Here is a 17254-nt window from a genome sequence, read left to right as displayed (position 1 = left end):
AGGTGGCCATCAGATCACCCCTGAGCCTGCGCTTTTCCAGGCTAAAGAGTCCCATGGCTCTCAGCCTGTCATCGTAAGATCTGTTTTCCTGACCTCAAGATCTGTTTTCCTGACCTCAGATCTGTTTTCCTGACCTCAGATCCTGTTTTTAATCTTGTTTTTGTCAATTAGTCAATAAACTTCTCACATTGGTTGGAATGACCCAAGGGTCTGATTAAATTCTTTCTCACCCTTGCTCAAAAGTCACACACCATGCCACATTGATAGATGACAGCCCCAATCCAAAGCCCACAGAAATCAACAAGAGTCTTTTTATTTCTTTCAGTGGGCTTTGGATCAGGTGGCAAGGGAAAAGGGAGGTTCTGCACATAGTGATGGCATGATGGTTCATTAATGTTTTCTTTCACCTCTATCACCAGGAATGTAAGTAAGGGTGGGGGACCAAGGCGTCAGCCCCAGGTGGCAACTTGGGAAAGCAGGAGCTGCAAAATAGCTGCTGGCCGAGCCACTGCCAGTAGCTTGCTCGATGCACCACTGCTACCCAGGGCACAGAAATGTCCAGTTATGCCTCTGACCAGAGACTTGCACTACTGTTTTCTGAACGATGTGAAAATGAGAAGTGCAGAAACCTCAGGGAGCTCTCTGTTAAATGCCAGTAAATCAGAAAGACCAAAATATTTTTTAATTTTAATAAAACCCTATTGTGTGCGTCTAAGCCCACGTTTACCATGCTGACACATGCTGTGGAGTGTTAATAGTATTTAACAAGGGTTGACAATGCAGAACTGTACAGACCTATTGGGAGACATGCTCTCCACTAGTTAATGATGCACACTTTCCTATGAGGCAGACTGGACCGATTCCTTCAGTGCACTAAACTAATTTGCAAAACAAAATTCCCTAATTTAAGATTAGTTGAGCAGGATTTAATGGCTCAGATGCTACTCTGAGTTATGTCCCATACGACTGTCCCTGTTATCTCCACTGAAACCACACCATGTGCATGCTGCCACACTGAATATAACTTAGAGCAGAGTTGGCCATAGGGTTACCATACATCTGGGCTTTCCTGGACATGTCCTCTTTTTTGGCCTCCTGTCCTTGTCTCTGGGTGGGTTTTTAAGATGCAACCAAATGTCCACATTTTTGCTCTGCCTCTGCTTTCCTGGGTACTAGCAGCTTGGCTGCTTGGGGCTGGGAGCAGCAGGCAAGGTGATTGGCTGTCAGGCATCACGTGCTCTGCGCACAGGCAGGCCCAGGCAAGCTGCTCCTAGGCAAGAGTGTGTGTGTGTGTGTGTGCGTGTGCAAGTACGCATGCAGGAGCTGTGTGGGCAACAGGGCTGGGGGGCAGGGTGCTGTGGGTCAGAAGTGAGGGGCACTGGCAGGGCTGGAGGTGGCAGGGGGCTGTGGGTTGGGAGTGAGTGGCACTGGCAGGACTGGGGGCTTATGAGTGAGGGGCAGAGGCAGAGGATGGGCATATCACTGTCCCACTACACAATCATATACCCCGCCCTCCTTCCACCTTCCCTCCAGGTGTCCTCTTTTTTGATGCTGGAAATATGGTAACCCTAGAACTTGGGGCCAGTGACTCTCCGACTGAAAGCAACATGGGGCTATGAATACAAGACTCAAAGTGTATTTTAATAATAATCTACCTGCCTTTCACAAAGGAGCTAACATCTTGGCATAACTCAAGGTATCCTCATCTTGAAAGAATTGAGGGATGTGTCACTATGGGGCACAATGGGATGAAACAGTGAGAAACCTCATATTGAAGCTAGCCACAAGAATTAACTGGAGCTGAAGATCAGTTCTAATTTCCCTCTTCCGTGTTTCTAACAACATTCAAAAGCAGTAAAGCCCTGACTCAGTATTGGTGATACATTTCTACTCCCATTTATCAAAGGAATAAATCTCAAATGCTCAATATGTTCTTGCGAGGAGACTCAGTCAGTAATGTCAGACAGGAAGGCAAGAGGATTTGCCCCTGTGAGCCCACAGACTTGATGAAAACATCACACATTTTATGGCTTTTCTGTTTTCTTGTAATCTCCAGCATTCCCAATATCCCTTTTGCAGACCTAGAATGTAATGACTGTGTCTTCTGTAGCATGACATATAGTTACATGCCAAAAAACAAAAGAATGTTAAATATCTTGGAGTTGTGCTGGTGCATCTTCGTCATTCTGTTTTTGAGAGTTAAACTTAATTACTAGCAATAAATCCTTCTTATGGCTATTAATATTTATTGGTGCTGCAGTAGTCTATTTATCTACCTGAAGTATTTTTCTCAGCCTCATTGCATTGTGTCTCAGTGCCTTGCAATCTTTAAAGTACTCATCCTCACAACACTTCTGTTTTCCTCATAAACAGAAACAGAGGGGAAACTGAGACACAGGGAAAGTAAATAAAAGACAAACCACCCCCTGACAAAAAGGAATGTATGTGTCTAAAGGACAATTTAGGCACAGTTTAAGCACCTGAAGTCTAAAATTGCAATCCTTATTCAGCTATTGCCTAACCCAGAAGACATCTAAATCACCAGATGCCTTACTTCATGACAGAGCAACCTAGATGCCTAGAGTTGTGCCTCTGGGTACTAGATTTAATGCGCATTAACTAAAGCATGTCAATGCACATGTAGATGTGCCCAGTGAGTTGTATTACTGCTCCCAAAGAGCTAACAGTTTAAGAATACAAGAATCATGAAGGATGGAAGAAGACTGCAACAAGCAATCATCCGGACTGCTTTTCTTTGCACTTACACTGGTTTTGATGGAGCAACTACTGATTTGCAAAAATAAATTCAGAGAATCAAACTCAGTGTTTATAAATATCAGTTATTCCCACTGGATTTCCACTTAACCTAACCTGTAGTTTCCTTTTAGCATTGCAATAGAGGTGGGTATTAAGGAGAAGCAGAAGAAGTCAAAGCAGAAGAAGGTTTGGGTCAAATACAGAGAATGCCACCAAAGACAGTGGAGCTGTGTCCACTTATACTGGCAGAAAATTTGGCCAGCTTCAGAGAAGGCAGCCCTTACTTCTACATCTGCAATCTGCAAACTGTATTTTCCAGTCTGAGCCATCATTAAGAGAGAGGCTCCTAATGAAAGGAAATGAGAATAGCCTTAGGTAGAAATGTGAATGGTGCCGTGCTTTGCTACCATCCTCTATTGAATGGCACGTCTACACATCGCCGTATGGTGATGTTGCTATGGTGGCATGCTTTAGTACTTCCTTTTGGAAGTACTAAAGCATGGCACAGTACAGGCAGTAACTGTGCCATGCACTCCACGCACGGGTAGATTTTGCCACTGCATCACTGTAACAGTGTGCTATACCCAGGGAGTGCGCCACTATAGTGACATAGCCAGCAATCACATGTAGACACCTGTGATCACTACAGCACCATAGCACACTGTATGGCACTGTAGGAGTGCCATAAACTATAGGGGTGGCATAGGGCAATGCAGTGGAGTCCCCTAGGGCTGTTGGGAAATGTAGTGCTTACAATGGTAGGGAAGTATGGGTGCGTCTACATGTTGCCTTATGATGACACTTTCCTTGTCATGCTGAGATAACCATTTAAGATGTTTATCACTACTTTATTCTAAATTGGGGGTGTCCTATTATGGTGCCCTAAAATTAAAATGGATATTTAAATAACACATAGCTACAAATTATTATTTTATGCATACATGCACCTGTCTGGACAATCAGTTTAAGCATTATTGGAGAATGAATATTCTATGTCAGAACAAAGCTACTCAGCATTAGACCAGGAACTATTCAATAGGAGGACTCAGGAATTCGGATGCTGACCTACTGGGTCAGATCCATGGTTCCCTCTAGCCCACTGTCATATCTCTGACAGTTGTCAGCATCAGACTCAGAGGAAAGTGCAAGAAATGACACAGTAGGCAGATATAAGACTGGATTTGTCCTCTATATGTACATCACCCTGCATATATTCTGAGTGCTAACATCACACAAATAAAAATAACATCTACCATCAGGATCAATGTAGAAAAGGGGTGGCCAACTTGATCCAAGTGGCACAGACAGCCTCTATGTGCGGCATGCGGCAGATGGGAGAGGGGACAGGCATCACAGCAGCACATAGAGCAGGGAGCAAATGGCAAAGTTTCTCAAAGACACAGGAGTCCACATTAGGGACTCAGCTGCGTGCTCAAAGCCTACTTTTCAGATACTTGGAAACAAACATCCATCAGTCTCCATATTCTATACTGACCGCTGGCGGCACGTCGAATGGCTCAACTTCCACCTCGGTTGAGTTTGTCTTATCTGAAGGAGAGGAAGATTTTCCATCCTCTGCTGCTTTGTCTGTTTTGTCTTTTCCTTTAGATCCTTTGGTGTCTTTACCTTTAGAGGGGAACTTTATGATCTTTGACAATGTAGATTCATGAGCACCTCCAGAAAGTATCTCCACAGCAATTTCAATCAGAAGGCGGCCCCTAAAAGAGACTCCTTCCCCGAATCCTTCATTGAGCTCCTGGTAGTCATCCATTAAACTGTGATTCCTGGATGAACCATAGAGATTGATCCAAGCTGGTCCAAATGTAGGCAAGAACCCTGCAGATAAGATATATTTTACATTGCTTGCCTTACAACTTTACACATTCTGTTGACTAGAGCTCTTTCTTTGAGAGCTATAATCACTGACAACTCGATCTAATGCCATTTCTAGAGGATGCTGGAGTTTCCCCAGCAGTATATTTAGGAATCAGAGCATCTGCCACTTTTAAGCTCCTCTGAGATTTCTTCAGCAGAACAGGTGAAGTCCTAGAGTCAAGAAAACTATTGTAGCCCTTAAAATGGAGAAGCATTGGCTCCCTGTTCTGCAGATTCAGGCCATGATGGGGGAAGAGAAAAGATTCCTCCTCTTCCTCCTCAAATTGTTCTCAACTCAGACCCAGCAAACCATTATAATCCATGACTGACGTGGTTTCTATTCCAAACCCCATTACATGGGCTGGATGCCAGGGAAAGAACTTATCCCTCAGATATCTAGCAATGGTTCATGACCTGCCCCTGAAGAGCAAGTGTCACTTTTCTACCTAGCAGTGAGAGTGCAATGGTGTATGTCCTGCATTCATTTTGCTTGAATTAGCAAATGCATGGCAATGGCAATGTGATTGCAGCATTCCCAGAGATGGTACTAACCAAAATAATATTATTTAGTAGCACTGGGCACTTTCACATGTGCTCTGGGGATGGGAGGGCGGTGCTTTACTTAGAGCAGCTGAGAGCCACTCTAATTAAAGCACCACCACGTCTCATCTATCACCGGTCCTGTGCTTAAAAATGGCAGAGCAGGCACTTGAACTGAAGCTCGTTTCAGGGGTGGGGTGTTCCCTCAGAATCAACAAAAGGTCTGGGCATCATTTCACTCTTTGGATTCTTTAAATGGTATTTACCTGATGCCCAGATCTTTAATAAGTAAATTGAATCCTATGAGCCTGTAACAGTTTTTAACAACAAACATTCCTCCCCCCACCTTTATCTCCATCTTGTTCATTTGAGATTTTCTTCAGATCTATGAAGTGAGTGGCCAAAGCAACATCATTCACACTGCCTTCGTCCCACACCTGGATTTTGACTCTTCTGCACAGTGGGGGGAACATCTCTTTGAAGACAATCTGTTCATGCCACACAGGATCAGCACAGTTTTTTTGCACTGTTGTTCGGCCCTGAAATGAAAGCCCAACAGCTTCAGATGCTGTAAATCTAGATCTGATTTGAGAGAACAAAGCTGAGTCTAACAAGTTCTGTCTGATCTACATTGATCTAAGTACAAACAGTTTTTAAACACAATTATCCAACCTAGTATATTTACTATAACTCAAAAGCATGTCTCCTTTTATGCTAGCCAGCACTAACATAAGATGGATACAACACTGAAATAATGGGCGCAAGAAGTTTCTTATTTTCCTCTATTTATTTAAACGTTCCTGTTTTAGAATTCTTACCCACAAATAGTGCAATAATTATCCTATCTTGCATGCACCAATCTATCTGTGTGCTCAGACACTGCTATTTTCTGCCAGTGCATTTCCCATGTCATTGGACTATGTGCTAAGCACCTTTGGAAAGGCCAAAGGGTCTAGAATTTCCCCCTCCTAGGTCTGACAATGACAGCCGTGCTGTTTCAGGGCCCACACTGCAACCAAGGGTGATAAACCCTCTTGCCTTTGGCATGCCCAGTTCACTGGAAACAGCCAGTGTGGAACCATGCAACTACAGGTCTATCTTCTCTAGCCCTAATCCCTGCATCCCAGAACCACACCACCAAACCACTCCTTTCTGTATCAGAACTGCATTAAACAGGAAACTTGAGTTGTGTGCCTACGTTCAGCCACAATGACTCTCATACATCCACAAGTAGGTCAGATATTTTGACCCATATTTTTCGGGGGGTGAAATTTTGCAAATTCAAAAAGTCAGATTTGGGTATGCAAGTTAAATGTGCGAGTGGAGTTTAGGAGTCTGAAAAAAATACTCATTTGCATTCCCGAACATGCTGATCTTGAAAAACTCTCCTAAGGCACAAAAGCATCGACAGGTTTGTTGAAAGTCTGTGAAAGATTCTACCCAAATCTGATCTTGCTAACACAACTACAACCAAGCCTAACTTCAAGGCAGTCCATGAAATTGCACTTGGGTAAGACAAGAACTGGGTCCTTGGGTGTCATCTCCACTAGTGATCATCATAAATCTAATGGCACCAACAGGGCAGCTCTATCGCAGAAAGCAACGCTGGAAGCTGCTGTACAACTAGGGCTCAGGAGAAGTAGGGTTTGACAACATAGTGATAATGGGAGTTGAGCTAGGACTACACTATTGCTTCCCTGACTGTTGTCACTGGAGCTAAGTATAGACAGTTGAAAAGCCCCAGGCTGAATCAATTCAAACTTTGCAGGTTTCTCTAAACAGCATAGACTGAACCATAAACAAGTGAATTCTTGTTCACTTTTGAAACTGGAAAGGCAACCAGATCCCTGCGGTGGTCCATACCAGCAGCCAGGAGGTTATAGAGCACACCTCCCAGCCTGCTGGCCACTGCCAAAGGCACCCGAATGCAGCCGAGCAGGGCTCATCCTTGATTGGCTGCCCAGCACATGCCCCTCAAACACTTACAGATCCCACCCAGGGGGGAACAGTCTCTCCAGCTGGGGGCTGGCCAGGTCCCCTAGCCTCAGAGGGTTCCCAACCCTGGCAGGGTCCCCTGAGCCCTGTCCCTTGTGCAGAGAGGGGATCCCCTCCCCCATTACCAGACTTAATATTAAACTTTAGACTTTAGGGTGGGGGGACCCCCTCCCCCACCAGCCTGGCACTGGACCTCCAAACAAATGCTGTCCAGCATGGGGTGGGGGAGATCAGCCCTCACTGGGGATTTACTTCCCCGGCCCAAAGCTATGTATGATTCCTCTCCCCACCTGCCCTCCTGGAGCTGGGAGCCGGGCTGGAGTCCCCCAGCCATGCCCCCTCCTCAGCAGTTCAAAGGAGTGATGGCGCTCTGGCTAGGGAGTCGAGGGGTGGGGTAAACCCTGCTCCGCTGGAGTAGACAGCACAGCCCAGGGTGAGAAAGCATCCTGGGATGCTGTGGGACTGTGAGTTAACTTGAACTGGGAGGAGATCTGGGAGGAAAGTTCCAGACATCGGTTTGACTTAAATCAGTTAAGTCTGATCCAACCAGGTTTACCTTGAACCAGTTCTGGCCATTTTGAAAACAGCTTAAGTGCAATGAATTTCTGTTCTGTTATAGGTTTAAACTGGTTTCTGATCACTTGAACTGGTTTATGTGTAACTTCTGTCCCTACCATAGAAGATCTGCACTGGTGCAGAATTCCAGCTGTGAAATTCCCGAGTGAATCTACGGTTTTAAGATCCAGAGGATGCCACCCTCGGACTTCCTGCTTTTGGTTGAGTGCAAGGGAATTACAGCGCTGTATTAACACTTCATTCTGATTTGATTCTTTATTAATGGAATGTGTGGCAGGGCACTAGGTGTCACTTTAAGGCCATGGAGCTGGCAGCCTTTAGGCTCAGGGCTCCCTATATAAATGAGGCAGTTTGGCTGCTGGAGGAGAGGCAACAACATTGCCTGGCTGGAAGGCTGCTGAGTTTAATCTGGAGGTAAGGAAGGAACTGTAGGGGATGGTAGGAGGCTCCTGGTCCTGGGTACGACCGGAAACTACACCCTGTTGGGAGTGGGTGGCCTGGTGGGGCTCCCAGTGGCATGGGAGCCCCCAGGAATTGCCAGGCCAGTGATCCACCTGGTGAAAGGTGGGTCGGGGCACCTTAACCCCTAGCCCTCACCTTCCGGTGAGTCACAGTACACTGGTGGTAGTTGTGGGGGTGCAAGCTCCGAGGAGGAGAGCTGGAGGCCAGGTGTGGCCAAGGCTGTCTGAGCCCTGTGGGGGTTCGAGACCCTGAGGAGGAGAGTTGGGGCCAGGCACAGCTACAGCCACCTGAGCCCACCTGTGGAGGGAAGCCCGAGACACCAAGTAAAGGGGGCATTACGAGCAGTCTGGAGCCCCCAGTGTGAGGGGGGCTCAGCCAGAGGGCGAGAGAGCTGAGTCCTGACCCCAGTAAGTCTTCCAATGCTGGGAGGCAGAGTTTGGGTCAAATATAACATCTGAGCCCCAGTTGAGAGGGGGCCATGCTGAGGAGCCTCAGTTGAGAGGGGGCCAGCGCTGTGGAAACACAGCGAGAGGGGCAGTGATCAGAAGCCCCAGAGAAAGGGCGATGTGGAGCCCTGTGAAGGGAGAGGGGGCTCAGCCAGAGAGAGCGAGAGCTAAGTCCTGACCCCAATAAGTCCTCCAGCGTTGGGAGGCAGAGTGGGGGTCAAAGATGACACTAGTCATAGCACCATGACCTGCTGCCCAGGGGGGGAGTTAGAGTCCCTGTGAGATCCTGAGGCACCAGTCATGGTGTGAGGTACCCCAGCTCCCCACATCCGTTATGGAGGACGCAGAGAGGGGGACCCTGGGATAAGAGTATGGGTCATACATCAGGGCCTGCCAGAGCTTCCCCTGACTGGCCCAGGCAGGGGCCAGGACCAGGGGGGTCAGAAGGGCAAGGAGGCCCACCGAGAGGGACACCCAAGAGCTAGGGGCCTGGGGTCATGACTGGCCTGGAGGTGGGCCGGGGCTAGTGTGAGCCGAAGGTCCCAGTGAGGGGACCACACCCAAAGGGGAACCAACGGCAGGGCAATATATGGCCTGGTATGATGGTGGCAGAGTCTGCCTGAAGGGAGGAACCCAGGTGGGGTCCTACAGGAGGATTCTGGGCCCCATCATGGGGGACTGGTGCATATGAGAACATCAAGATGTCATCAGCGAGGCTTGGGCTGCAGTATAGGGGAGGAATGGAGCCACAGATAGCACCCTCTAGTAGCGGGACAGTAAATGGGCAGCCTCCTGCCTAATTACATCTATTAATTAATCAATTAAGACCAAGGTGTGGCAGATGAGAAGGCGGGCGGTTTGCCTAAGAACAGGTGGGCGGGCCACACGGAGATCAGCCCCGGTAGGCCCCCTGTTACAGACCGCTAAAGGGTTTTATTTTCTGTAGGTCTAGCTGAGGCTGAATCTACTAGTATGCCACTGGTAATCACAGCACTGATTTTTCACAGCAATTTGGGGACTGAGGAATTCTTGTTGACGGCAAAACATTGAATAAAAGTGCATCAGCTTTAAATCCTGAAGGTTACTCAGCAGAGAGAGAAGAAGGCCCAAATCTTGTGATCAATAGGATCCCATTTACCATTTGACCTGCAAACATGACCACCACGTATGGATCCACAAGGTCCTTACTGTCGCCTACGAACGCTTTGGTAACGTTGGCCATGATGCTGGAGTTCATCTTTGGGAGGCCCTCTGCTTTATAGATTCTCACATAAAATCTAGCCCAAGCTCTTTCAGATGGAAATCCTTTGGGAATCAAGAGGTTCCTACAAGGAAAAAAAAAGTCATTTCCCTAAGACTGTGAATTCAGCTGGGCAAGATTAAATTATTCCAAAAATACATTCTACAAGTGGTTAAAATATTTTTCTTTCCAGTTTAGCCTAGCAAATACCATGAACCAGAGAAGAAAAGTGGGAAGGAATTGGGAATTTGGGATGTGCATTTGTTTCTCCACCTTTAAAATGTTACTGCTTGACAAATAGTTGTCTACAAAGTGCTCCTGCTTAGAAATATTAAAACTGCTCCTAAACAATAGAATTACTGTATAGATAATGCAGTGCCCTGTTCAACTTAAGTAACTTGCAATAGCATCTTTGCTGTATATGTATGTATGAATATATTCACATGCACATACATATGATGGGAAGCTAAGGAGTATCCTGCCCCCAAACCTTTTTTTTTTTTTTTTTTACTTCAGACTCCTGAACTCTACTACAGTCTTGCACATTCTGCAAACAAAACGGTTCCTCATCAGAAATACGTCAAATAGCCCCCGGGTAAAGGCATTTCTGACAGGGATGATTTAGCACTTAGTAGGGTCTGGGAAGAGTAAACTCCATCAGAAGCAGGAAGCTGACTCTAACACTCTCTTTCATTTGGTAGTGGAATTAAAGAACTCCCCTCCAGCAAATCCAACAGCTAAACACCCTCAGGCATCTGCTAATCCCAGATCAGAAAGGCAAGGCATGTATGCTATCAAACAAGGAGCATGAGACATTAGGTGGATTGTCTGGGGCACTTTGGTGGTAGAAGCAAAGTAAAAGGATTGTTATAATACTTTTCAATCTGCTCTTCAGCATCGCTTATTTTCTGCGTGGCTTGTAACGTGTCTCCTTTTCCAGCAACACTGATATCACACTTCAGGTATCCCTTGGCTCCTGTTCTAATGTCAGCAGGGTCTGTGAGAAGGGCCCACTTATCACAAAACTGATGACCTGCAAAATACGTGAGCTGAATCATCATGCAGGAAATCTTTGGAGGCTCAGTTCTTAGAGATGTAGCCTACAAAAATACTTGGAGGGAAGATTAACCATTAATCATGAGAACACTGCTGACAGGGTTTGCCCTTTCATGAGAATAACATTGGAAACACTTGATTGAGAAGTATATTTACATGTGATAACAATGGTATAGGGTGACTGGAAGGCAAGGTTCCTGTAAAACAGAAAGATGATATCGATAAGCCAATGTTGTGTTCAGCCTGTGTAACTAGCAATGTGGGCTGTACACGTCTATAACATGTCTGCATGATGAAGGGAAAGAAATCTGAGCAGAAACCCATTTTCATCAGGGGCTCAGAGGAGCAGTCAGAAATGCTCAGTGGGAACTGGCTGAAATTTAAGCCTGTTCAAGGAAAAAACTAGGAAAGGCAGCTTTTTTCAATGAGAGCAGTTTGAAGAATGATTAGGGCATGAGTAGGCAAAATACGGCCCATGGGCCAGATCCAGCTCACCAACTGATTATATCTGGCCTGCAGGTGGGCAGCTGCCAACTCATGAGATCCCACCTGTGGGCAGCACATGGTGCTGAGTTGGGGATTGAGACTGTTTCCACTGTGCCAGGTGTGTGGGCAGGATGGTTTCTGTCCAGTGCCGATGTGGGAGCACCAGCTGCCGACCTGGATGGATGCTCCAGTCCCCACCCGGGAACCAGCCGACTGCACCGGGCGAGTGCTGGTGTAAGCTGCAGACAGGGCTGATAGGTTCCAGGTCAAGGATGGGGATCAGGCCATGCTACAGGTCTGGGGGTTGAGGGAAGAGAGAGAGGTGGGGGATCTGAGCATGCTGCAGAGACACAAGCACTGCAGTTGATTCAGAAGCAAATGGGTGAACAGGTGAAGAAGTGGAAAGCATCCAGAGAAGAGGCTGAAAGGTAAATCTACCAGAGGCTTTCAGTGCCAGATGCAGGAGTTGTTATGGCCCTCTCCACACCAGACCTGGTGTCCTGTTTAAACATGGCTTCTTTCAGTAGGGTTGTAGCCGGGTTTTCCTGATTGGCACAGACAGTCATTACCCCTTCTTGTTTGACTATGTCAAAGGAATATGTGATGGAGGGAAGCCCCTGAGGCAATTCTATAGAGTGTTTTTATACCATAGTCCAGTTAAGGGATGATGGGATTTCTGTCTGTGCATGCATCTGAGAGTGAAACAAAGGAATTGCAGTCCTTGGGCCATCTGTCTTTTCCATTTGTCTCTCTCATTTACACATATTCCTCTGTTTTCTTACAACTTCACAATACCAGTGTGTTTATTTATAGCTTTACAAAACAGCCTCAGCGATTCCCTTCCCAGGTGAACTGGGCCAGATGGTTCAGTGGCTACACTGGTTAGCCTGCCACTGAAGAGACCTTGCTGCACTGCTGTTCTGCCAGACTTCCTATGTGACTTTGCTACAGGAAGATATTTAAAGCCAAAGCCATAAAGGTTTTTAGGCCCCTAACTACCAGTGAAATCACTTGGATGTAGGCGTCTACAATCTTTCTACAGACTGAGAGGAGCTCAGACAGATAAATGTTTCCTGGTCAGAAATATATAGGTGCTATGAACATTTTTTCCAGGGTTGGTTGTTTTAGTTTCTAACTTCAAGAAGCACTGAACAGATTTAGAGGTGCTGATTCTCTCTTTGTTCTCTCTTTGTCTCTTCCTTCGGTCTTTCTTTCCTGTTTCCCTCTTCTCCTGCTTTTCAGTCTCTCTCTGCCTCTCTCCCAGACTCCTCTCTATTTCCCTCATTCTCTCCTGGGGGCACCCAGGGCTCAGCACTCACAAATGGGACCAGATTTCCGAAGAACTCCTCCCTTGAGTAATTGAAATAAGGGCCAGATGTACCCGTGGGCCTTGTATTCTGTAGCTCTCACAATAGCACCTATGGGTCAGATTTTCAAAAGTTTTGTGATATGCAATGCTCTTCCCCCTCTGCCCCTCCGCCAAAGAAAACCCAAACAAACAAACAAAACCCACCGAAGTACTACTCTGGAGCCTAGATAAGACAAGAATTCTTCTGAAAACTTGGCCCTTCACCTGTTAGGATCATAGGAAAGAAGCATTGAAAAGGATGTCATGAGGTCATCTAGTCCAGGCCCCTGCTCAGGGCAGGATCTTCCCTAACTAAACCATCCCAGTCCAGTGTCCGTCTAACCTGCTCTTGAAAATTTCCCAGAACGGAAATTCCACCACTTCTCTAGGTAGCCTCATCCAAAGTTTGACCACCCTCATTACTCTGTGATGGTCCTAGAGAAAGACAGTCCAGGAACTGGATGAAACAAACAACTGAGAAAACCACGGATTTAAGAAAAGTGAAAGAAAACAACACATCGCCTACCTGGCTGGTTATACACTGTCCCCAGGTCCACCTTAAAGGAACCTATTAGCAAGCTCCCAATCAGCTTGTTGTGCATAACCTGTTGAAGAAATGTATGTTACAGGGTAAGATCATTTGTCCTTACACCTTTCCCAAGGACGCAGGTAAAAAAAGCAACCACTGGGGGTCATAACTAGCCCCAGACAGACCTAACCACTTTTGAGCCAGCCTACAAACATTCCTGAAGTCACTTTAGATACATCTATTTAGAAATTGAAAAAACAGTGGAACTGTGTAGTTTCGTTCTATACTGCAGGGCATGTAAACTAGATTACATCCTCCAATATGTAAGCAGTTCTTAAGTTAAAACTGCATAGACTGGAGCAATTAAATAAGCTCTGGCCAAACATACATATTTACACCAGTATAAATTCAGTTACGTTAGTTGTTGTGCATGATTGCTTTTAAAGCAAGAAATGCAATTCTGACCTCATACCATGTGCTTACTTTGAAGGATGTAAAATGATACAGTGTGACTTTGAGCACCTCAAAACTGACTACAGGAAGCAAAAGTGAAGGGATGGGGCCCAGGTGGTATTTGATCCTTCCAGTCAAGGCTAAGGATCCAGTGAATGGTAAACACATCCTAGAGCAGGGGCAGGCAAAATATGGCCCGCAGGCCACATCTGGCCTGCCAGGCTCATTCATTGGGCCCGCGACACCCACCTACCAATTGTACCTCACCCAGCCCTGCCACCCATGAGCATAGAAGCAAGGCACCAACGTATACACACCATGCCAACCTACCCTATTGCGTCTCACTCCCACCCTCGTGGGTGGAAGGGCTTGGCCAGCAGCAGCTTCTGGGTGGGACTGCCGCTGCCAGTGCTGCAGCCCCAGAGGACCTGCTTGGCTTCCCTGGTGTCCTGCTCACTCCACGCAGCAGGTAGGGAAGTGAAGGGGCCAGAGTGGGGGCGGAGCTGCAGCTGGGTAGGAGCACAGAGCTTGGGGCTGGGGCTGGTGGCAGCAAAGAGCCCATGCCCAGGGGCTAATGGCAGCAGAGAGCTCAGGTGGGCAGCATGTGGGTATGAGGGGGGTGGGGTATGGGGACCCCCCACACTCTGCCCATTGCACACAGCCCCTGCAGGCAGTGGTGGCAGCAGCAGGAAGTTGGGGCACTTGGGGCAGTGGTGCCTGGCACAGGTGCTGATGCCTGGTGGTGTGTGGTTCTGGCCAGCGCTGCACATCATAGCAAGGAGTGCAGCCCCCACCAGGCTGTCTCTATCACTGGCACTCCTGGCTGTGTACATGAAGCCCCTGCACTCGCGTGCCATGGGAGGGAAGCTCCACACACTGCTGCACAGGTCTCAGAGCTCCACTGAAGTGGAGGGGACTCCTGGCCCCTGCTTCCCCGCAGACTCCTGGGGCCTCAACAGCAGGAAGCGGTGGCAGGGAGCTGACACCAGCACAGTGTGCAAGTGTGGGAGCTGCGCATGTGCAGTGGGAAGTGCTGGTGGTAGAAATGACCCAGCAGGGGCTGTACCCTTGCACACTTAGATGTGCAGGGCTGGCCGGAGCTGCACACCCTGGCCACCAGTGTCTGTGCCCAGCATGAGCCCTCAAGCACCCCTGCCTGCTGCTGCTGTGCCATGGGGGGAGTGTGGGGGGTCCCCACCTTCCCTCACACCCCACAATTGCCACACACCCACACACTGCCTCCACAATCCCCCACATATACACAACCCCGCAACATATCCTATTGGCCCCCACAGCTACACCCCCTCACAAATCATCCCCACATACACACCCCAGCATACACACACACCCACATGCCAGTATACACATATGCACACACACACCCCCACACACACCCCAATCACAGAACCCCACACAATATACAAGACTAAGAATTTATTTTTGAGTTATTATGCAATCACTTCTGTATATGGTATGCAAACACAAATCATGACAAAAATATTTTTTGTAATAAAATTAAAATATGTTATCATAGATGTTTGACTTGTATTGTATGATTTGTTTTTTTCTGGTTCTAAGATGGCACCCCTCCCCCCTTGCAAAAGGAGTATTTCTGGGAGGCAAGGGGAAGCATTTCCAGTGGCAAACATCAGGGATTATGGGTGAGACTTCTGGTCCCAAGATGGCAGCCAGGGGGCAGGGTGATCAAGGGGTGGGGCTATCCTTGCGGCCCTTAAAAGCTCACCAAACCTCATTAAGTGGCCCTCCATCTAAAATAACTGCCCACCCTTGTCCTAGGAAGGACTGCAAATTTTATCTTGGTGGAACAGACCAAGATTACCTAACATGATCATGGCCCAGATTTAAACCTTGCATAACTCTGAGGTACTCGGAGGACACTTAGCATGGGTTAACAAGCTTTGATATGTGGATGCTCATGTTTTAAGTACCCTTAATACGGTCTAAGTGTCATATGTAACTTCACTCTATGTAACAGAAAAGCGGGGCATGCATAGATGGTGTTACCAGCAGGACTTGGACTACTTTGACCATGCGGTGGTTTTCCAGGAAGATGGACTGCTGGGAAGAAGCAGGGTCCACCTGACAAAGAGTGGAAAGTTAACCTAGGTTCACTGGGAGATGGAGACAAATGCCCAGAGGTAAGTAAAAAGCCTGGAGACCAGGATAAAAACTTAGTAAAGGAAAACAATGATGGAAACCTTAGCAATGTTCTCAGGGCAATGACAGGACAGTCATATACTTAAAATGTTTATACACTAATGTGAGAAGTGTGCAGAACAAACAAACGGGAAGAATTGGAGGTCCTAATACAATCACAAAGCTATGATGTAACTGGGATTATAGAGACATGGTGGGATAGTTCATATGATTGGAGTACAGCAGTAGATGGATACAGCTTGTTCAGGAAAGATAGGCGGGGGGAAAAGGAGGAGGTGCTGCCCTATATATAAAGGTGATATACACGTGTTCAGAGGTGCAGTATGGAATGGAAGGTAGGCATATTGAAACCTCTGAGTAAAGGTCAGGGGGAAGCAGCAGGAGGGATGTAATGGTAGGTGTCTCCTGCAGGCCTCCAAACCAAGAGTAGGGTTGATGCCTTCTTCATACAAGAGATGGAAGCTTCCAACTCACAGGACTTGGTGAATGGGGGGACTTTAATTATTGTGGCATCTGTTGGGAGGGAAACACAGCAATGCAAAAGCAGTCCATCAAGTTCCTGGAGTGTGGTGGGGATAACATGTTAATTCAGATGAGAGAGGTTAACAAGGGGGGAAACACTTCTCAACTTACTGCTCACAAACAGGGAGGAATTGGTTGAGAATGTCAAGATAGAAGGCAACTTGGGTGACAATGACCACAAAATGATAGGTCCTAAGGGGCGGAAGGAAGGAGAACACTGGAATAAGGGCACCAGACTTCAGAAAATCAAACTTAAACTCAGGGACCTGGTAAACAGTATCTCTTGGGATGCAAGTTTGAGGAGGAAAGGAGTCCAGGAGAGCTGGCTGTACTCTTTTAAGGGTGCAGGAACAAACTATCTGCATGAGGCCGAAGAATAGGATGTGTAATAGGAGATCAGCCTGCCTAGACAACAACAACTTCAAGGAGCTGAAACTTAAAAAGAAATCCTATAAAAAGTGGGAACTTGGTCATAGTCCTAGGGAAGAGCATAAGAGTATTGCCCAGGCATGCAAGGAGCAAATTAAGAAAGCATGCAGCCTTGGAGGCAAGACTTATGAGGAAAGTCTTGCCTCCAAGAACTAGCATTATTTAGCCTGCAGAAGAGAAGATTGAGGGGGGATTTGATAGCAGTCTTTAAATACCTTGAAGGGTAATTATAGAAAGAATAGAGATCGGCTTTTCCATGTTGCTGTAGGATTTACTGCCTTCCCCTCCCCAGGCCCTTTTTTAAGTGACTATTCTCATTTACAGGATCAAGTTACACAAAAGTAATTTTGGCACCAAAGGTC

At 47.0% G+C, this 17254-nt stretch overlaps 1 protein-coding gene across 1 annotated transcript in view; it reads right to left on the bottom strand.

The window, feature by feature from the left end:
- Nucleotides 1-17254, bottom strand: part of FER1L6 (fer-1 like family member 6) — a 104788-nt gene that overhangs the window by 67830 nt on the left and 19704 nt on the right. Inside the window, exons 7-11 of the mRNA XM_019546559.1 lie at nucleotides 13308-13386; nucleotides 10768-10924; nucleotides 9790-9976; nucleotides 5519-5711; nucleotides 4253-4593 (exon numbers count right to left, since the gene is read on the bottom strand). Coding sequence (XP_019402104.1) covers nucleotides 4253-4593; nucleotides 5519-5711; nucleotides 9790-9976; nucleotides 10768-10924; nucleotides 13308-13386 — 957 coding nt within the window. The remainder of the gene's footprint in view (nucleotides 1-4252; nucleotides 4594-5518; nucleotides 5712-9789; nucleotides 9977-10767; nucleotides 10925-13307; nucleotides 13387-17254) is intronic.

This window comes from Crocodylus porosus, unplaced genomic scaffold (assembly GCF_001723895.1).
Source record: "Crocodylus porosus isolate Cpor-Errol unplaced genomic scaffold, CroPor_comp1, whole genome shotgun sequence".
NCBI lineage: Eukaryota > Metazoa > Chordata > Crocodylia > Crocodylidae > Crocodylus > Crocodylus porosus.
Note: the sequence above shows the minus strand (reverse complement) of the source record. Positions and strands in the feature narration are given on the sequence as shown.